We start from the raw sequence: 22792 nt of genomic DNA on the forward strand, positions 1-22792 counted from the left end.
GACCATCTTTGTTTCTTGTAGAATGTCCCTGTCTGCCTAATGACAGTCTTCATACCTTTGGCCAGACTGAATAGAGGATGAGGTTTACCTAGATTCAAGCTGCCAAATGAGGCGCCATTTCCTTAAAACAAACTAGCCCTACCTAGCCTATGTCACACGTACCAGGCTTGCGCATCCACTTTTTCTAATCAGGAATTTGGTTTATTTCAAGGCAAATCCGTGTTTCCCGTCTGTAAAAGGCTATGGCTGCATAAAAGAATTTATATCCGTATGGACAGCAGGCTTACGCAAAGGAAATCACCTTATTTGACATCTTAACGAACTTGGCCGACTCGGACCTATAATAGGCTGAGGTAACATAGGCCTAGTTTCCAGTCCCAATACCATTCTATATGCTAGGTCTACTACCACACACCCTTAATTTACGGACATTCACGTGTCTTCTATAATTTAGCAAAGGGCGACAAATAGACGGCAAAACATTTCTTACACTGTTTACCTTAAGAGAGTAGTGAACACACTGCCTCATGGAGTCACGACTCAAGACTCACGAGTCACGAGTCATGACTCGCAACAGTAGATTTATTATTAAATTTACTACCGCGCCTGTAATAAAAACAATAATTTCCTTTTATAATTATAGATATTTTTTGGCAGCTCACGTTATTGTGATTTAATTATTCAAAGCAAAATTCCTTGATGGTCTATTGCGCACTCGCGAAAGTATTTGTTACCAGTGCGCTCTTCCCGAATTAAACAAATGTAAAAATTTATCCCATTTGCGATTTTACTTAGCATGGATTATTTTTAAACCTCCAGATGCTTTTTTTGTGGTCAATATGCCTAACCATATTCCCAGTTATTTTTGGGGAAAAACTTCTTGACACCAACGTCCTCCACTCATTCTTATCTTGAAAGCAAAGGATATTACCTAATCCCAGTCAAAATTTTATTAATAATGAAGGAAAGATAATTTTAGACTCTGTCCGTAATAAACTTCGGACTAACCTTATGGCAACATACAAACAACATGCCGGATAGAGAAACAACACACCAATTTACAATTTAATGCATCAGTGATATGCTGAAGATTTGTTCTAAAAGGCTATAAAGTAAAATTTCCAATAAAATATTATTAGAGAATATTGGGAATCATTGGTCAATGATGTGAGGTTGTCGAAACAATAGTGAGATTTTACTCAATGTTAATTTTCCCATGTTTATTAAATTCAATACTCCCATGTTTATTAGATTCAATATTCCCATTTTATTAAATTCAATATCAGTGTTGATTTATACCTTTTGATGTTGAAGTTTTCTTACGCTAAATTTTTCCTATGATGATAATGTTTCAATCAGAATTCTATATTTCCATCCTGTTGATATTTTAATGTTAATTTTTCTAATTTGGTTAAACTTTTTCAATGCTAATTTCTTACCTTAGCTGTTGATGTTCCTCCAGTGTTAACAATTTTCATATGTTACCTCGAATGTTAATTGCTACCCCACCCCCCACCGATGTTAATTTCCCCCTACCGTGTCGGTCTAATGTGAATTTATCATCAATGTTAATTTTTCCCCCGATGTTAAATTTTTCCTGCCAAGACTAGACAAGGGGATTCTCAGCCTCGCTCCGAAAAAGAATTCAAGATCTAGGCTAGACTGTCCATGTCGTCGATAATTGCAAAGGCTGCCGTCTCCCCGCTGTCCATTGCACCGTCCACGGTACCGTACCGTGTATCGCTGGTGTGTTCTCCTGCCCAGTGGATGACCTGTAATGATCAGAGGTCAGAGGTCACACACACAGGTACTTGATAGTTACACTGTCATCAAATTTGCCAGGTAGGTTTGTGAAGTTCATTATCATATAGGGCAGGGATGACTTGCCTTCAAAAAGTACACACACACACACACAGATATATAAGCGAATACCACGGGAAATGATAGTCAAGAATCCAAGCGCTTTCGTCTTTATTCAGACATCGTCAAGGAGCTACTAAAGTACAATCGGAGAGGAAGGCCTCAGGTACAAACAAGATTGTACTTTAGTAGCTCCTTGACGATGTCTGAATAAAGACGAAAGCGCTTGGATTCTTGACTATCATTTCCCGTGGTATTCGCTTATTTATGAAGTCACGTGCATCTACTGTGATTTTTTAAGCACAGATATATATATATATATATATATATATATATATATATATATATATATATATGCGTGTGTGTATATTTCAACTCGGTGTATATTGTTGCCTGAAGTAGTAGTAAGTACCGTATCCTGAAGCCTATATAAATTAGGATAAACACACGTAGCAGAAGCAAGTTTCTTACTGTACAGTAAAATAATGTTAATATTCTGGTGGAAGAAGCCTCCCTCTGCTAATATGACAAGTTCACACAAAGTCTCATTACTGTGGCATTTACATAGACATGCAAAATCCCAACTGGAAAAGTTAACACGCAATCTGCCCTGAATCCTAGACTCTACTTTTTCAAGAAACACGAAATGATTATAAATTTACTTTGCCGTTTTTCGAATTGGTGATTGGTTGAGCCAAGGGTGCTCTGGACCTCAGACCTGCTTTGTCTCCTTGGACTGGAATGTAAGAATTGTAGGAACCTCTCATCCAGATGTTCTGTCCCCACTTGCTCCTGGAAAGACGAACGAGGTATGGCGTTAGGAACTTTCATAGCTAGATTCTAGTCTTGAAGAAGAAGAAGCATAAGTAATCTCGAACAGGTGCAGGCCAGCAAGACTCGCCTTAAAGTAGTTTTTGGAACTTTTTGAACAGTAACTAGGCTATATTCAACGGCCGAAGGAGAACATGATTGACTGCGTGTGGAAAAAGTACTGAAAAGAAGTCTTACCTCCTGAAAAAGGTAGGCTCAGGAACATCTTGCTTAGTGACTCGACGGAGGTGCTCGAGAAGATGCTGTTTGACAACATCACTCGACAAATTCTCCATTTGCCGCGCCTTGTCTCCCGTCACAAACGCCTGTATCATTTTCGTCTGCTGATGGATGCTCAGAAACTCCATGATGCCGTACAGCCACGACTGAAAGGAGATGAGAATGATGGAATCTGTTCACGATAGATGGAAGGTAAGGCAAACGGTCACTGTTTATAGTACTACTTTGCACGAGGTCTTATTAAAGGTCGCGTGACTGAATTATAAAAAATGCCCTATGGTAATTTCCCATTAGTTCAGGGCATTTTCCTAATTCAGTTACTAGTACCACAACCTCGGCCAGATATGGTACTGGCTTCAAATGAGATAATAGTATGGCAGGAGGACCAAAAGTGAATGGAACTGCTGAGAAGAATTACAGGAGAAATGAAAACTTAAGAAGGAATCCTTTTCACTAAGGATAGCCACGAGGATGGAAGACTGACGGAAACATGGATATTGCAATACACTCCCTGAACACCTGAATTAGCCCTGGTCACTGACCAGCCCGAACTATATCCCCACATATTTACCCACTAAGTGGGTAATTTTAACTGTCAGTGTTACCAACGCTGCAGGTAAAAATCTAGTCAAAATGAGTTACACCTGTGGCAACGCTGCCGCAAATACCTGCCACCAGTGGCCTGTCTCCTCATTCCTCAATTGTTTTTTGTTCGCCTTGCTGTGCGGATCAGTCCCACATCAGGCGAACTTTTGGTCATTTAGCCCGACCCCACTCAGAGTTTTCGCATCTTGGTTACAAACTACGAATTTTCCCGTTTCACTTTGGATAGCTACTTTGTACTCGCTAAGGATAAGTTAGGAAATAAACGTCATCGCCTTCTACAAACGCCTCGACGATCGAGCCTTCTACTGCTGGATATGTTGGTGCTCATACGGCTCTAAAATAACGTTGTCGCCGACTGCAAACGCCTTGCTTCTACTTCATCTACAGTTTGACGATCGAGCCTTCTACTGCTGGATATGTTGGTGATCATTGGCTCTGCACGCCCTTCAAGCGTAGGATGAGTACCCGCACACATGATCGACGTTCTTTTCGTTATTTCGTGTAGAAAGTTTAGTGCAATACTAGTCAGAGATGTTTGTCTTGGTCAGGAGACAACGAAACATTAGATAGTTATTCCAGAAATTAGTGGACAGGTTATCATATAGTATGTTAAGCATATTTCTAGCCTGACGAATAATTTAACCAAAATAGAGATAGTATTATTAGTAGTATATAGTGAATTCTAATCGTTCTTTTTCAGCCCCCCCTGCCTGTTCCAGAACCAGCCCTAACGGGTGCTGGGGGTAATGGAGAACCGCAAGCCTCCGATGGGTAGGTTCTGCCGGCCCCCCCCGGCGCGGAGCAGGGCAGTGTTGGCAGCAGATTTCCCCTCCCCTCGATTTGTAAGTTCAGGATGATGAAATTTTAGGTCAGAGATAGACGAGTAGGGATAATAGGCTAAATAGTGTTTAGGAAGAACAGTGCAGGCTTCTTCCGGTCGGTTTTCTATTATAAGTAGTAGTTTATAGCGGGACAATGTCCTTAGAGCCTCTTGGGTGTTTCTTGCTTCGAGTTCCTTGTGTCAGAATCTTTTAGGCCATGGTTGGCCGTTCAGAGATTCTGGTTTTCGGGTTCTGTCGGGTGGTGTTCCTGAAGAGTTTTGAAGACTTATTTCTTTTCGTCTTTAAGGTTACTTTCCCCTTTCCTTACTTATACGATAGCGTAATTTTTAATAACTAATTCTCTGTTCAACGCATATCGACGTACGATAATTCGTTCACGATGATATATCGTATGAATGTACAGTAGCCTTGCCTAGCCGAAAGTATTCGCTGTACTACATAAAGGTAGACTGATTTTTATAGTGGCTAACGCTTTAGGCTCAGGCATTCTGACTACGGATAATTCAGTACAGGTGTAATTGAAACGAACGAAAATCCGATCTTAGTATAATTCAATGGGAATGTAATCGAACAGAATGAAGATCAGATTCTGTCCGACTAAAGCATTAATTGTATTGTATGTATCATCATATTAGCGTAGTATAAATACTAACTCGGCAGTCATTCACGCTCTGGAATCAGCTGATGACCAATACGGGTTTGCGTCGCCATATCCACCTCATTCTTGTCCTGATTGGATAGCGTAACTAACGTAACAACTCTTTCTTACTTAGGCCAGGTTGTCGTCTTGAAGGAGACGTGTTTTCTTAAAGGAAACATGTTTTCGAACTGGTTGGAACATTTAACAGTCAATACTGGTATCTTGTGGCATAATGATAGATGTCAGATACTAAAAGGATTTCGTTGTATGACGTCTTCATACGTTTAACAGACTAATGGCCGTCAGTAATTACTTTGTGCTTATGTCAATTACAGTTACAAAGAATTACCAGTTGTATTATCAAATTACAATGACAACTGAAATTAATATTTGGCCTAATAAAGTTAATTTAACTACTTTAAATATGTAATTTATTAATTTTCAATTAAATTGAGATGTAATGTTTTTTTTTTTTTTCAATTAAATTACAATTACACAAGCTTTTCAAAACAGCACTGTTGTAAGCAGGCGTGGCTTAGACAGACAATGATGCCGGCTAGTCTATTTCCTTGCAGATTCAACCATATCACTTGGTCTCGGCTAATGTTTTTGTTCCTAGTTACCATAATGAGTATCTGGATACTTAACTTATGAAACGAAGTCATGCTGTTCGTCTTACGATGTAATTTAAGGCCAAATTTGACTAATACGTCTCATTAGAAGCTAGTTTTTCCCTCAGCTTAGATGCGTAAATTTAGCGATTCCGTTCGTTTTTCACTCGTTTTCATAGGTATTAGAACTTTACACTTGATTAATCTTTATCGGTGTGACAACAGTAAACGAGCTCTTTCATGCTATTACTTTCTTTTACCACGGCTGCGTTTGAATTCATACAAAAGCTTGGGACCTCTTCCAGGTTGCTGATGCACGTAATTTTGCCTTATCAGCTTCAGCTACATTTATATCATGAATACAGTAATTACCGTCGCACGCGGATGAATACAATAAACAGACGTTGTTATCGGATTCGATTACTTTCGCACGCCGATCAATACAATAAGTGATGTTGCTATAGGGAATTCGATCGTATTAGCAAACAAGTTCTCGTTCGGTTGTTCATAGCTTTGACGCAGTTATAAGAGTATATTATCATTAAGATAATACCTTTTAACTTAGTGGAGGGTGCAAATTTATGGAGTTGGAGACGTTAGACGGTTGTAATTCTCTCGTGCTCTCTCTCTCTTTCTTTCCTGATTTCATTTTTTTTTTCTCTACTCATGCTGTTTTTCCACCCTCTCCTAACAATTGACTCATTGTGCAACAGAGAGGTTTTTCTTCTTGTTACACCTTTTCAAACATTTTTCTGTCAATTTCCCTTCAGCGCTGAATGACCTCATAGTTCCCAATATTCGGCCTTTGGCCTAAATTTTATTTAAAACCCCACAATCTCGCTGTCTGATGCACGATGCTGCCTACGCCAGCTGCGCGAGAGATAGCAAGACTTATTTGCAATGTAGTTCTGATTTCAAATACTAACCCATCGTAAATCGAATTAACGCAAGTCAATTACGGTAGCTTCAATACGGACTGTATTCACGACCAACGTCTTGAATAATTCCATTGATTTTCTAATGTTTCTCAGATTATCATGAGGAAAAGAGTGTCTAGTTTCTCGTCGCCCAGTTTTTTCCTGTTAAAACTTATAATGTCTTTACACAACCTTCTTCAGCTGCTCATTCTTCGGATGTCGCTTCGGAGTCTTCTCGCTCATTATCCTGTTTTATTTACCAATATCACAGTAGAGCCAGTTTCATTGTTTTCATCCTGAAATTTGGAGATGATTTCAATCTCTCTCTCCTCTCTCTCTCTCTCTCTCTCTCTCTCGTCTCTCTCCTCTCTCTCTCTCTGGGTTACGAAATAATTTGGAGGGGCTGCCTTCGTAGCACCTTCCACGGGTCCTGTAATTCTCAGGCTGATGATGTTGATGCTTCAAGGCGTTACCGCCAACTCCGTATTTTCATCCTGTACTTGTTTTGAGACGTAGTGTGTCCTCCGTAGTTCTTGAGGAGGCTACGGCAATTGGAGATTCACCTGCGCCATCGTTGGCTGTATCGATACCGGTTGTCACCACCCACTCCTTTCATAGGGTAGTTAGTAATCTTCCTTCTTCGTTCCCATTTATACCTTAGGGGTGTGAGACGTAACGTGCTTACCGCGGTAATTGCTGGGGGGGGGGGGGGGGGGGGGGGGGCTACGGCCGTTAGCAGTTAGTCTTCATCGTAATTAGCACACTTTTGGCCCTTGGGCCCCTTTCTTAGGGTAGCTGGTAATTCCTTCTGCGGCTCCCATTGGTTCCGCAGTTCGTAACTCGTTATTAGAGCACTGTACCGCACAGTTGGTTCTCCACCTGCACAATGTCGGCGCTAGGTGTTCCTGTGGGTTACTCGTAGTGACTTTTCTCTCTCCTTATTTTCTCAACTTTTTCCTGCTGCTTTTCTGTTCCGTCCTTATGGGGTTTTCTAGGTGGGTTCGACCTTGATTCCGTGTCTGGGAGTACTTCTTTCCCTCACTTGCTCCGGACTCCAGTCTAGGTTTAGTACGTATTGGTAAAGGGGGTTTGTTGGATCGCGTTTTGCGACTTCTTCGCTCTTTAGGGGTGTTGCTCGAGTACGACTTGCACAGGAGTTTTATCATCTTCTTGTTGGTATATCGTTGCGCAATCGGATCGGTAGGCTCAGATATGATGGGATCTTATGTCGTTTGGTATCGAGCAGCCAGGTGTAGTAGGTTCCGGGTTCTTGGGTGCTGCTCTTGTCGGGGTTCGGCTTTTCTCCTTTTTTTCCTGTTCCGGTGTGGCCGGACAGGTCTGACAGAGGATAGATACCTTTGAAGAGAGACTCGGTTCCTAATTGTGTGTTTTTTTTTGTTTCTCCGGCGAAGGAAGCGAGTATAACGGATTGTGGACTTTGTCCATTCTATCCTTCCGCATTCCAGGCTCTGGAGGTATCTCAGTTAATTCAAGTAATGTTTGATATGTTGTATTCAACCAAACCAGCAATCTCTCAAACATCAAGTAGGGTAGTCTGGTTTCGGCGAGTCGGGCAGTTTTTGTGGAATGACTTAAGCTATCATCATTTTTCTGTATGAGCTAGCGGGTAACTCCTTTGTCGGAGTCCGACTTCCGGTTACGAGTCAGTTGAGGTTTTTTTCTCTATTGGGTTCCTTCATTGATTCGTGTGGTAAGGGTTACGAATCATGAGGCTCGTATGTGGAGGACACCTTTCACAGCCACACTGTGCGAATGTGGTAAGAGTTGATGGGTGTTTCTCTGAGCCTGGACTGTTTGATAACCTCTTCACTTTGGTTTCGAGGGGGATTGCATACCAGACTAACATTTCTGAGGATTATGCTATGTTCTTGGCAAGGAGAGGAGGGACTATTGTTAAATCATTGCCTCAGCGCTATCCGGACACTCATAAGAATGGGTTCTTAGTCAATCCAAGGGCGCAAGTATGCGGAGGGCTACCCTTTGGCTTCCAGAGGAATGTTTCGCTGTCGGCGATTGTGTAGGTGGTTTTTTTTTTTTTTTTAGAGAGTTGTTGTGGTTTTTCACAACACCGTACCTTAAGGAATTTCAGTTTCTTCAGAGAGGTTACTCTCGGGGTCCTGTCGTTGCGGTAACTGTTTTATAGTTGGCTTAGCAGAGTTAGGGTGTTAGAAGTTTAGGTAAAGCAGTGATAGTCTATGAACTTCAGGGTGTTAGAAGTTTAGGGAGGCAGTGATAGTCTAAATGAACTTTATGTGTTTGGAGTTTAGGGAGGCAGTGATAGTCTAAATGAACTTTATGGTGTTAGAAGTTTAGGGAGGCAGTGATAGTCTAATGAACTCTAGTGTTGGTCCAGCTTAGACAGTGTGTTTTGTCCCTTAGGCCCTTGAGGTTAGGCAGATCCCGATGGTCATGTTGGAATAACTACTACTACTTCAGCACAAGTCATCTACATCAGTGAGCAGTAGAGAACTGAAGGTCCTGCACACTCAACTTCTCCTCCATACATGAGAGGCTACATAGCCACATGGGAGGTTCACCATTTCCCCTCCATACATGAGAGGTATAGAATACCACATGGGAGGTTCTTCAGACTCAGGCGGTACCCTCTGCAAGCATCCTCACTTACTGAGCTGGACAACCAGGTGAGGAGATTTGTTTTTTTTTTTGCCTCCATGAATAAGAAGTATAGCTTATCACATGGGAAGTACTTCTGACTCAGATAGTACCTTAGACTCAACACGGACTTTGAAGTACTTTCTTTGCAAACATCCTCACCTACTGAGCTGGACAACCAGGTGAGGAGATTTGTTTTTACCTCCATGAATAAGTAGTATAGCTTATCACATGGGAGATACTTCTGACTTAGACAGTACCTTAGACACAACACTGATGTTGAAGTACTTTCTTTGCAAACATCCTCACCTCCGAGTTTAGATAACTAGGTGAGGATACATGCTTTTATACATGCTAGGTTGCTTATGAGTTACCATGCGTATGTTCCGTGGACAGGTCGGCTGAATGAGAGGTGACCCGGCCTCCGACTAAATGTGTTAATCGGGCTAATTCAGGTGTTCAGGGAGTGTATTGCAATATGAAGTTTTCATAATAAAACTAATATTGTAATACTTACCTGAACACCTGAATGATTCCCACCCTCCTCCCCACTTCAATTTGATAGTGAATGATTCAATTGAGGAATGAGGAGACAGGCCACTGGTGGCAGGTATTTGCGGCAGCGTTGCCACAGGTAACTCATTTGACTAGATTTTACCTGCAGCGTTGGTAACACTGACAGTTAAAATTACCCACTTAGTGGGTAAATATGTGGGGATATAGTTCGGGCTGGTCAGTGACCAGGGCTAATTCAGGTGTTCAGGTAAGTATTACAATATTAGTTTTATTATGAAAACTTCATTTCTCAGAAATGCTGTAAAATCTTTCATCAAAGAAAAAGATTTTTTTTTTCAGAAGGCAAGGCCAGCTAATTGATTTCTTAACATTGTACGACATCTTGGCCTGCCTTCAGAGTAAGGAATTCCGAGCAGGGAGAAAGAGGTTTAAGTAAAAACAAAAGCAAAGGCTGAGAATGAGTCTATATGTACTACTTGCTCCCTTGATCAGACGACTGAGGGGTAGACAGGAACACTTGACAGCATGAGGTGTTATAGGCTGAATTTTTGGAGAAACACAGTCCATATGACTGAACTGAAGAAACACCAAAGTATTTAATAATAATAAAAACAATGTCCACATTTATACCTTTTCAGAAGGAAGTTCAAACTTGTTGAAGATGATGTGTAGGTCCAGGGGCCTCGACTGAGCCTTATCCCACCACGGCTCCTGCCAGCCAAGTTGGACCTTGTCTGCTACGCCAAGCTCGATCCTCTGCAGATGAAACGAGATCGGATAGTGGTAAACTAACCGAGCATTTTCGAGTAAAACGGTTTAATATTATTTTTTAAAGAATTTTTGGAAATTTATACTACAAAGCCAAGCACTGGAAGGGCACTTAATTCCGACCATTCGGCGCCCAAGACAGTGAAAAGAAGCTGAATTGGTTGGAAAGTAAGATATTATCATTATTGTTATTATTTAGAAGATGAACCCTATTCACATGGAAGAACAACCCCACCACAGGGACCACTGACTTGAGGTGTTCATTAGAAAGGAGTAACTGAAGGTAATATGAAATACAGACAGGCGAGATCAATTAGCCAAAAACAGAAAAAATTAATAAATTAATAAATACAGTAGATGAGAATGTAAGTAAATTGTTAAATTATTAAAAATGAAAGAGCTCTAGAAAATAAAGGCGATGAAGGACTGACTGTACAAGAATCTAAAGGTGGACTGGGAGTAGTAACAGTTAGAGGTGTTGAACAGCAAGAAAGGAAAATGGAATGGAGGTAAATGGCTAAAAAGTGGGTGCAGTCATAGGGGCAGAAGGGACGCTGCAAAACCTTTAGTCTAAATGCCTACAATTTGCTTTCCTGGTTATATGAATTTTTCTTCAAATATAAATCTAAGTCAATGCGTCATCATTTGCGTGAGGTTTAGGTATCTGTTAAGTGAACCAGAGCTATTGATGACTTGTATCCTTTCCATTTGACTTTGTATGTTTGATTTATATATTCAAGCGAATCTTCCTTTCATGCCAAGAAAAACCAGTAACTGCAATTTAAAAGAGAGAGAGAGAGAACATCCTTACATTCAGGTTACTTTGGTAACCAGCCGGGAGGGGAGGATCGAACAGCTGCAAGTGTCTCTCCTTCAGGTGCCCGACGGAGGCCGTGACGAGGACGTAGTAGGCCAAGTAGGACTCCCTGGTCGCTGTCACCACGAGGGCCTTTCCGTCTGGGTCCTTGTCCCAGAAAACTTTACACACGGGGGAGGAAGTCTTGAGCGCGTCGGTCGGGATGGACTCCTGTAGCAGAAGGACCAGTTATTAGTAAGTAATATTGATCACCTGTTATATAGGGAACAGACCATGCAGTTTAGGCCAAGGGCTAGGACCTGCGAGGTCATTCGGTGGAGAAAGGAAAATTGAGGAGTAACAGGAGGCAAACCTCGATGCAGTTGCACTATGAAACAATTGTTAGAAGAGGATGGAAAGTAAGATGGAAGAAAGAGAATATGAACGGATGTACAGTTAAAGGAATGAAAGGGGTTGCAGAACCTGACGCAATGCCTACAGTGCACCGTGCGTGAGGTGCACTGACGACACTACACCCCTATATTTGGGGTCAACTATCACATACACAGCTATATATATGAATTTTTTTTTTCAACATACATCAAGATATTTTCTTTTATATTCATAAATATTAAGCAGCAAATATCGTTCAGGTGTTGCATTGTAAAATCATCTCGAATAATGGCATAACTTTTCAAGACTCGCGTAATTATTGTCTCAAGGTATCGTCACTTTCAATAATTATCTCGGGCAGCCGACATTTTTAACGATTTAAGATAACTGAAGACAATTAAAGGTAAAACTGCTGTATACTTTGAGATGTTCCGTGAGAGCATCGAAGCCCTGGCGCCACTGGTTCCAGCGATCATCACCCCAGTCAGTAAAACGATCGGCGTCTCTTCCGGATTGGTCCAGCCAGGTGTTGGTACCCGTGTCTTTTAGCACCCACTGGGGGAAGGACGAAGACGGCGTCAGGAATGAATGACAACTGATGTTAGGTGGCATGGTACATAGGAACTATAGTAGATTCACATCAACCGTGCATTTAATGTCTAGGCCAGTCCCTTTCGACTCTCCTGATTGACTGTTGATAAGCCAATTACAGGGTTGGAAACTCTCAGTCTCTCTCGAGAGAGTTCACATGGGTAGGATCTATGTTCCACCTCTCCTGAGGGATACGTCTTTCAGGAGAGGTGGAACATAGTACACCCTGCCTATGTGAACTCTCGAGAAAGACTGAGAGTTTTCCAGTACTGTGATTGTCTTATCAACAGTCAATCAGGAGCGTCGTAAGGAACTGGCCATGACATCAGATGCACGGTTGATGTGAATCTACTACACATACAGATATTATTGTTGTTGTTATTGTTATTACTATTGACAATGGGCATAATCTCTTACAGAAACGACATATAAACAAGTCAAGCTTACGAAAGGCACATAAAAGCCTACAAAGAATGAACACAAATTGAACATATAACGCGCACACACACATATATATGTAATCTGAATAAAAATGAAAGAACACAGTCAAATATTACATATTCAGATGAAGGAAAATCAATTTAATACACGTTAAATAACTGTCGCAGCCTAAATATGATTAATAAACACCTACTACATGTAAAACTCAATAATGCGTATCGTTATCAATAAGCAATACGTAGCCTGTAAAAGAAATATGCTTAATTATCATTAACCATTTATCTAAGCAAATTTAATATAATGAATATATAAGTAACAGTGTCACTATATCAAGCCCATATATAGTCTGTATGAATTCATGTAAGACAACTTGCATGGGCTGAAGAAATATTTTCATTGTCAGACGATAACAAAAAGTAAAATTAAGCATCAAAGACAATCACTTTTAATAACCTTATGTACGCTGAAGTTAAAATTTTTTTAAAAATTAAGATTTATTTAGTCCCACTCAGAAATGTCACAGGAGAGCACGCAAACACACACACACACATCATTCATTTCTCGTAATCTCGTAACTAGTACAGCTCCAGCAGCAGGGTATATGCCCTAGTAACATAGTGTACTACATGCGTTGCTAATGACAGCCAAAGCACGAAGGAAGAATTTCGTTAAATCATGGTAGGACCTGCCCAACGGTAAACAAGGGCCCTGCACTAGGCGTAACAACTAACTCTCCGATACCTTAGACACCGTTGCCAATTTAGCAGAACTTTCCACATTCGCCGATAGCTTTACTACGAATTGTTTCCACGAATTTTAGCTGTCATAGTAATGCAGTAATGATACAAATACTCTAATAATTATGTATATTGCAGAGCGATACGCGCAAATCACTTATTTCCAAGGTTTTGTTTAGGTTTTTTCTCGAGTTTTGGCGGGTAAACAGATCAATTGGCAACAGTGCACAAGCACTTTCTTTTGGTGTTTTAGTGTTACAATAATGAAACCATTTCTAAATGGTTAAACACCATTTGAAATAAATGGACATCTACTGAGTTATTTCAAAAATAGATCAATGTTACCCTTGAATAATATAAACCGTTGATAATCTGTTCTTTAACTCTTTTAAAGAGATGTATCGTTTCAGTCCAAAGACTACTACATTGTTAAATGAACTGATTTTATAGACGGAAGTATAATCCTATTTACATATACATCCTACATTTTATGCGCGTCAAAACATAGTTTCTGTACAAGGTCAAGTCTACCCAGTTTGAAGGCTAGAATACGAAACGTCTGCAAACCAACTCCGTGACCTTCTAAGACTTCCGGAATTCGGAAATATTTGGGCCGGGGTCACTCGGGTGTATGACCGCATGTAGGTCACTGGGTGCTTTTGAGGCGCGCATGCGCGCTTGTGTGTAGAACCGCAACTTTCTATGTTTAGCATAAAGCGTGGCTGATGATGATGATGTCAGAGCTTGAAGGTTAGGTACTACTGAGGAACATATACAAGGATCCAGTTCTGTGGAGGTTAGTTCCTTGTACTTCTAAAGTCTCTCTCTCTCTCTCGCTTACCATTTGAAGGTAGTGTTTCCAGGCGCTTTTTTCCGTCGGGGAGGTTAAGCCATTATTGTACCGTTTGTCGAACCTGTTGACAGAAAGGAATATTTTATACGTAAACTCAGGTGAAATGCATCCATACAATTCCATATATATATATATATATATATATATATATATATATATATATATATATATATATATAATATAGCGTTCGTGTGTGGGTGTAGTATAATGTAGCTAATGAAACACTACTGAGAATGTCTGTTAGACAGATCGATTAAAAGACAGACAGGCAAATAAATATGTATCTGTATCAAGGGAGACGAGCAACCGTGCAGAAAATTAAAAACCAAACCGACCATTCACCTCAACTGCAGAGTTTGGAACAACCCAGAATTAGTCTCAAGCTGTGTCTATAGGCCTAACCCTGTTCCAGATTCGTTGAGACTCACCTCTCCGAGTAACACTGTCCGTAACCGGTGTTGCGGTACTGTCTGAGGACGGAATCCTCCTCGCACTCGTTGAATATTTCCACGGCGACGTCGTATCCAGCCTCGTTGGCGTCGTTCCCGTTCGACGTTTTCAGTCGCCAGTCTGCGATTTCCTCCAACAACCGAAGGAGAAGTTTATCAATCAAAGAGGAACAGGTTAAGGGAGGTTACTATTGTGGCAGGAAAGGATAATAGACATGGATTAAAATAAACATTTAGAAGTACCAAAGTAAAGGTAACCTAAAAAATGAGTAAACGAATAAAGCTTCGCATCTCACATAAATAGTGTAGTGTGGCCGCAACTGTGTAGATTGAGCGCTTTGGAATCAGGGTGCATTCGTTACGCACGAGCACATACTCGTACTACTTAGGATTCTGGAACCTGCTCGTATGCATGGGTTCACTACACGCTGACGTTACACACACGAAACTTTCATACAGGTACACATTGCAACTTAACAAATGAAAAATAAACATACATACAATCGTACAGAGATAGAACCCATGAGTGATACTACACCGCATCGAAGCATACACAGAAATATACTCGAACATTGCAAAAGCACAAGGGCGTTTACAGTACTTGCAAGCGTACATACAAGAGCACCAAATGCACACATACATATATCAATATGCCGCAAGCAAAAATACTCATATACACACGGGTACTCTTACAAAATGATCTAGTACCACTCGAACACAAAATGAAAGCATTGTCATATAGCAGTAGTATTACTATGGGGGATTACTACTGAGGAACATAAGAACTGCGGATTGAAGTTGGAGACTAATTGAAGAGAAGAAGAAGAAAAAGAACATAAGGACGCATTTAATCATCTACTCACCGTACTCTGCGTCCGGGAGAGGCTGGGTGAGCGCTCCAAGCCTTTCGGCGAGTCCATACAGCCGATTACTGCTCCCGCCGTTGATCCACTCGGCTCCGTCCTCGACCAAAATGGAGCCTGTGCGAGAGGGCAGAGCGATTGATTTATGATTCCATTTTTGTTACAATGCCAAATATGAAGTTTGGGCTGTTAAGTAATAATAATGATAATAAGGCGAAGAAGAGGATCCTACCTTCCCTGTAGGTCTTGACCCGCCCTCCCAAATAATCCTGGGCCTCGAGAAGCACAGCATTTGGGACCTGGTTCTCCATAAACGTCTTCATGGCGGATAGTCCGGCGATGCCACCGCCCACGACAACCACGTCCACGTTCCGGGCGCTGCCAATCCTTTCGTCGAAGATAAACAAGGCGATAGGAGATAAACATTTCTGTGGGAGGGTAGTGCCATCAGTGCACCTCACGCGGTGTACTGTAGGCACAACTCAAGATCCTTTGCAGCATTCCTTCGGTCCCTAGCTGCGACCTTTTTCATTCCTTTTACTTTACATCTGTTTATGTTCTCTTTCTTCCAGCCTAAAATTGACGTTCAAATTCCCATGAAATAAACAAAGATGAGGAGAGAGAGCAGAGCTCGTTAAATAATTTACCTTATTTAAAAAAAAATTATTTATTTTTTATTTTACTTTAATTTTTTTTTTTTTTTTTTTGAAATTGGTGTGTAGCTGTCTTTTGAAGAACTCAAGTCTCCTTTGCGGATGAGCTAACACTGTATTAGATCTTCTTGGTGGCCGGAAATAGTCACAGGAAAAAAAATATTTTACCTAGGAAAAAATTCACGAGAAAAAAGCCACAATACTTCTTGGAGGTTTTTATCTTTATGACTTTTTTACCTTGACTTTATTTTTTTCTGGATTCAGCTTCTTGACGACGAATAGACAGAAAGAAGCAGATTTGAATAAGTTTGTTGACTCGAACCTATTTTAAGGTTGCTTTCCTTAGAATAAATAATAACAAACCAAGTAGATTTTTGAAAAATGAGCCACTTTGTAAACTTAACCCAGTTTGACATGTTTTGAAGTTTTTTCCAAATAGTCTACAGTTGGTTATTTAGAACCAAATTGAGGTTGAATGAATATCCAGACCAAACTTTTTTTTTTTTTTTTTTGGGTTTTTTTTTTTTTTTTTTTTTTTTTTTTTTTTTTTTTTTTTTTTTTTTTTTTTTTTACAAATAGTCAAACAGTTCACTTGGAACAAACTGGGGTTGAAACAGTTTTAAAATTCAACCAACTTTCGACCATGTTTAGAAGTTTCTTCCAAATGGCCAATGTTGGCTATTCAGAGAGTGGTGGTAAGGCTGCACAGATAATGCGAATTTATGGAATAAAGTGACCAATTTTTAGTTTTCTGAAAAACTCTTGAGATGGTTTTGTCAGTCCGTCCGCCTTCAGATCTGAAAAACTACTGAGGCTAGAGGGCTGCAAATTGGCATGTTGATCATCCACCCTCCAATCATCAAACAGACTAAATTGCTGCCCTATAGCCACAGTAGTTTTGATTTTATTTAAGGTTAAACTTATAGGACATACCAGCACCGGGCCCTGACTGAAAGTTTCATTGGTCACGGTTAATTCAGCATTATACGCTGTACAGAAAACTTTACTGCGCATTTTTCTTTTTTTCGAATTTTTTCATTCAGTCATTCAAACAAATAATTAATGTCGTAATCAACCTCTGCAAGAGCTGATTTTAAAACAAAGATTACTAGTAACTCGAACGGCCTTGAAAAGGAGGGAAGGTTATAGATACAACGGAGCATCACAGTCAACCTGGGATGAGGCAGCCTCACGGGTGTTACTACAGAAGTGCTCCTTTCATATTTACCAGTCATTGTAGTTATTACTGATGCCGTCACAGGGGTGGCTTCCCTCTGCAATAAGAGAGAGAGAGAGAGAAGAGAATGACAAATAATTCAGGGAAAATCAGCACAGTGAAGAATAATAACCACAAGAAATATTTAAAATTGATGTTGATTGAACATTCATCTGGCAAAGATTTTCACAAAACAGCAATTTCTCTGTGAAGAGAAAGATAAAAGTAACAAATACATAAGGAAAGAAGGCGTGATCCGACATCCAGCTTACTTGGGGCACATGCTAAAATGTACAGTCAAGTAGAGCGTTGTTTCACCAACGAAAATTGAAATAAATACGTTATGTTTTATAAGAAAAATAATCTTCTGTACTGTTTGACATGCATATTATTATTATTATTATTATTTTTTTTTACATTTTCATTCTAATAAAGAAATCATAAATATCCTATCCTAAAAATCCCGTATCTTTAATTCAACACGAAACATCTTTTTCAGACCTTTTTAGGCTTTTCCATAGATCTTTCCTAACCCCCCCAACAACAAGAAGAAGAACAACAACAAAGAAGTTTGTAGCTCACTCCCCGAGTAAGCAAAATCAGTAGAGTGACTAAATATAAATATATTAAAAAAAAAGAATATTCTTTCAAATCTATTGAACATTTATATGACAAAGATGCTTGCGAAATGAACAATTATACCATACTAAAGATGTAGATAAACACTCACATTCTTAATTGTCCTGAGATCATCATATATACCTTTGATTTACCCGGCTGGATCAATAAAAGACAAAATACAAGAATAGAACCATTACAATGAATTATAACTTCAAGTTTAATCATATAATAGAATTATCACTAGAAATCTGCAATCTTAGTTTCGTAGGACCAAAACCTTCATTGTATCACAGAAATCCTTTAGTGCCCTTGAGTTTCTGTTGACCTCAGTGGTGAATTATGTATGCACTTGGTAGCTGATCGCAACCAGTGGGTTGCAGCCTCACCCCAAAAGACTTACTGTAAACCTGAAGGCTAACTCCTCTAAAGGGGAAGGTATATATATATATATATATATATATATATATATATATATATATATATATATATATATATATATATATATATATATATATATATATATATATATATATATATATATATATATATATATATATATATATATATATATATATATATATACAGTAGATGCACGTTACTTCATTATTAAGGCGAATACCACGGGAAAATGATAGTGAAAAAGTCAGTACCAAGCGCTTTCGCCTTTATTCAGGCATTGTCGGGGTACAAAAATGCCCATATAAAGGCGAAAGCGATTGGTACGCACTTTCTGCCTATCATTTTCCTGTGGTATTCGCTTTTATATGTACGCACACACACATACATATATATACATATACACACACAATTGAATGTACGTTGTAAAGTGTGTTTACAGAGGATACAGCTGGCGAACCTAATTATTCAGCTGCAAATAATCAAATAAATGAAATGAAGGGTTATGTGGCCGAGTGGACAATACTGCCAGACACATCAAAGGAAGACGCCGTGTGCTACGGCGCGATGAAAAAAAAGAACCCGACGCGCCCAGTTGTAAAATGCTTTCACGAACAATCACATCAAGGGAAGGCCGGAAGTAGTACTCCGACGGTATTGTTACCATAGGTAGGTACGTGATGCTGCACATTTGAGCGAACAACCGGGTTATGATATCTCGTGAACTACTGGAATATGCATATACAGAATTCAGGCCACGCGCTGGGGCGTACGTATGATGTCATTCACTCTGAAACAACTGCTATACTAGAGATGGAAGAAAGAGAATATGAATGGAGGTACAGTAAAAAAAAAGAAAAAAAAAGAACGAGGCTGCAGCTATAGGGGCCGCTGCTAAGAACCCACCCAACCCTACGGAAAACGTGAATTGTCCAGTAAATCATATCATAAAAACCTCTTTTATTTTCTTATTGACAGAATTTATACTGGAATTGTTCACGTCTTAAGACATTGTCTAAAATATGGGAGCTATGAGCAAAAGCCCGTGCTGGCATAACTCCAGCTTAATAATAATAATAATAATAATAATAATAATAACAAAACTATAACGGACAGTTAGTTATTCAGTTCTCGCATAAGAATATTTTGCATATATACGTTACCTTACAGACCGATTATATTTTTGAAAGTCATCACCTGTATACATACAAACATACGGAAGGGCCTGTAGTATGTATGAATGTGTGTACTGATAGCATGTTGTCATCACCTTTGAAGTTCAGTATAAACAAACGTACATAAATGTATACTGTATGTCTGTATTGACAGTACATAACCTTTGTCTTTGAAAGTCAACACACGCACACAAATGAATGTACCCGCATGCAAAAATACAAGAGTGCAATGACATAACATTTCCCTCAACTCTCAAGGACAGTAAAAATCACCTACTCATGCATGTGTGTGTACCATAATAACATTGTTGAAGGAACAATCATATGGCTACAGGATCTTCTCTTGCGCAAGATTGGCGGCGATGTGGTCTGGGGAAATTGCGACCCAGACGAGTGTCGCCGTAATTCTTGTTCCGTACAGGAAACGCGCATCGTTCCCAAAGTCCGTGTCCTGTATTTATCCTGTATTTATGGCCGAGGTAATAGAAGGTCTTGGCACATTTACAGAAACTCTTACATTGAGGAATTTTTGCAAGCAAAACTGTCCAGAGAACTTGAGAGAGAGAGAGTCAGTAAGGATGTTTGAAAGGTGTTACAGGTGGAAATAATTTTTAGAGTGTGGCAAGTCAGACAGAAGAGAATATGAAGGGAAGCACAGTAAAAGAAATAAGAGCGGTTGCAGAAAGGGCCGAAGGAACGCTGCAAAGACCCCAAAGTAATGCCTACAGTGCACCGCAACAGGTGAAAGAGTAAAAATTTTCATTGCCTGTGTGGTAGCGAAACCATTGAAAAACTACTAAAGAACACACACACACACACACACATATATATATATACATATATATACATTTATATATATATATATTTATATGTATATGTATATATATATATATATATTATATGTATGTATGTATATATATACATATATATATATATATATATATATATATATATATATATATATATATATATATATATAGTGTTCGTGTGTTGGGTGTAGTATAATGCCGAGTCAAAATATACGTAATGTAGCTACCTCCGACAATTACGGTTTATCTACCAAATAATCTCATATATAGGTATTGGTAAAGCAACATCTTATCTATCCAGGAAACCACAGTTGCATAATCATGCATGTATGTATGTATGTATACCTACAGAGCGGCGATGCATGCAAGCAAGACCAAAATCAGCCAAATGAAGAGTAATGGTGGGTCTCCTGTCCTGTCTTGCGCGTGAGAGGATCAGTGCATTTGGGAAAAGTGCTACTACAATAATCGAGAGAGAGAGAGAGTTTTTGCCTTAGGCCTAAATACTATATTCTATTCTATCTATTCTAGAGGGACCCTGGCCTTGTCCGTAGTTGAAGTTACAGGCCCATTGAATAATCTGATTACAGGATTTAGAAAAAAAAGTATATAGCCTTACAATCAGAATTATCAAATATCAACTCTTGACATTGGATATAGACAGCAATAGAATCCAAGTTCATTATAACCTCGGTTACATTCTTAAAATCAAGGTCTACAGAATATTCTTTAGACCTTGCTTGAAATTATCCTCAAAGCCAAGGGATATAACCCTGGATATATTCGTCAATGAACTCCAGGATTCACGGAGTAGTTTACACTACAGACCTCGTTTTCATCAGTACACTAGCTTGTTCAGAAGTCTAGCAAGATAAGGCCTATAACAGACAGCCCAAAGTAAGCTGACACTTATCTATATATATATATCTATATATATATATATATATATATATACTAATATATATATATATATATATATAATATATATATATATATCTATAATATCAAGAATCGACTCTGCGTACCTGCAATCTCGCACAAGAAGGCAAGAAGAGACAGCAGCAGTAGCTGCAACATTGCCCTACGACGTCCCCGACCCATCCTCGTGGTGGAGGTCGAGAATCGAGATGCGTCTGCGCGGAGTGTTGTGTCTTTCCCTCGGAGACGAAGGCAACGACTGTTTGCTTCGCCGAGCAAACACCAACTGATATAGGGACATCGGCATTCGGCGCATCATCCACAATAATGACTAACTGACTGCGTGTTTCCTGGGGACCCAATGTCCTTGGGTTTGACCACATTCAGCCGGATGGATGCTCAGCTACTTTATGCACCTTGGATTCGTCAATGACTCGTCACTTAAAGTACGAAAGCAGTTTTTTTCTCTCTTTTTTTTTTTTTTTTTTTTTTTTTTTTTTTTTTTTTTTTTTTTTTCTGTAGAGCCACTATCTTTTAGGGAGAATATCTTCATGAAGAGAATGTGCATATCAGTTCTTTAATGGCCAGTAAAATATGGAGGAAGGCTGGCTTTTCTCGCCACGAAAAAAGCAAGAGGTGTTGTACTCGCCAAAACACATAGACATACAAACAAATGAAGTCTTTAGCGGCTACCAAAAAGTAGTAGAGAGCGTCTCTAGTGACCAAAAAATTACAAACTACTACATAATTAAAATGTACCCTCACAAACTGCCAAACCAAGAAACTTTCATTATCACACACACACACACACACAAAAAGTTTCAAGTGGCCACAAAACAAAATTGTTTAGTGAGCACCAAAATAAAAATTTAAAAAGTGGGCCGAGTAGATTTTTCTGCACAACTGGGAACAGATCCTCGCCATAGGGGTTCCAACACTGTTCTGGCCAAATGGCCTCCGTGAAATTCATCTTTCTCCTTCAAGTGGTTCTGGGTCTTCCAAGTCAGCTGATTCAGCCCCCCAGGAAGGCAACTGACAGACACAATCACATATTTTGTTCTCCTTGGCGTGTTGCAAAGGACACGTCCAAAAAATATATCCCCTTCATCATCACCTCAACTACAAAAGGAAGCTTCCTCCATTCGTGTGATTGCTTGCTTGAGCAAGAAGAGCAATTTCCCTTTCCAGTTTCTTTGTCAGATTTAGTACTCGGCTGCACCAACTGATCGCCACGTTTCTGGAAATGTGTATGAAGAACCAGTATTTTTGAGAATACTGAGTTCTCAAAAAAGGAAGGAAAAAAAAAAAACTGTATTTCACCTGGGAGTAATGGATGCTGGCTTTAAAAACATGAAAGACAAATACAATATTATTACGTAGGAGAAAAACAAACAACTATATGCAACATTAATGATTTGAGTGCATAATAAGTGTATA

The 22792-nt window shown here is 39.5% G+C and overlaps 1 protein-coding gene across 3 annotated transcripts; it reads right to left on the reverse strand.

The window, feature by feature from the left end:
* Nucleotides 1–1053: 1053 nt before the first annotated feature.
* LOC135196899 (spermine oxidase-like) lies at nucleotides 1054–21630 on the reverse strand. 3 transcript variants are annotated; one of them, XM_064223687.1, is made up of 12 exons: nucleotides 21463–21630; nucleotides 17449–17494; nucleotides 15800–15954; nucleotides 15568–15684; nucleotides 14684–14825; nucleotides 14244–14316; nucleotides 12054–12188; nucleotides 11256–11471; nucleotides 10307–10432; nucleotides 2869–3056; nucleotides 2523–2652; nucleotides 1054–1772 (listed from the first exon to the last, which is right to left on the reverse strand). In XM_064223687.1, exons 1-12 carry the CDS (start codon nucleotides 21536–21538, stop codon nucleotides 1653–1655), a joined length of 1524 nt encoding a protein of 507 aa, XP_064079757.1. In that variant the 5' UTR covers nucleotides 21539–21630; the 3' UTR covers nucleotides 1054–1652. The 3 variants fall into 3 exon arrangements, with proteins under 3 accessions (XP_064079757.1, XP_064079758.1, XP_064079760.1); XM_064223688.1 differs by lacking the exon at nucleotides 12054–12188; XM_064223690.1 differs by lacking the exons at nucleotides 17449–17494; nucleotides 21463–21630 and adding an exon at nucleotides 17297–17431.
* Between the last annotated feature and the right edge of the window lie 1162 nt (nucleotides 21631–22792).

This window comes from Macrobrachium nipponense, chromosome 18 (genome assembly GCF_015104395.2).
Source record: "Macrobrachium nipponense isolate FS-2020 chromosome 18, ASM1510439v2, whole genome shotgun sequence".
In the NCBI taxonomy this organism is placed as follows: domain Eukaryota; kingdom Metazoa; phylum Arthropoda; class Malacostraca; order Decapoda; family Palaemonidae; genus Macrobrachium; species Macrobrachium nipponense.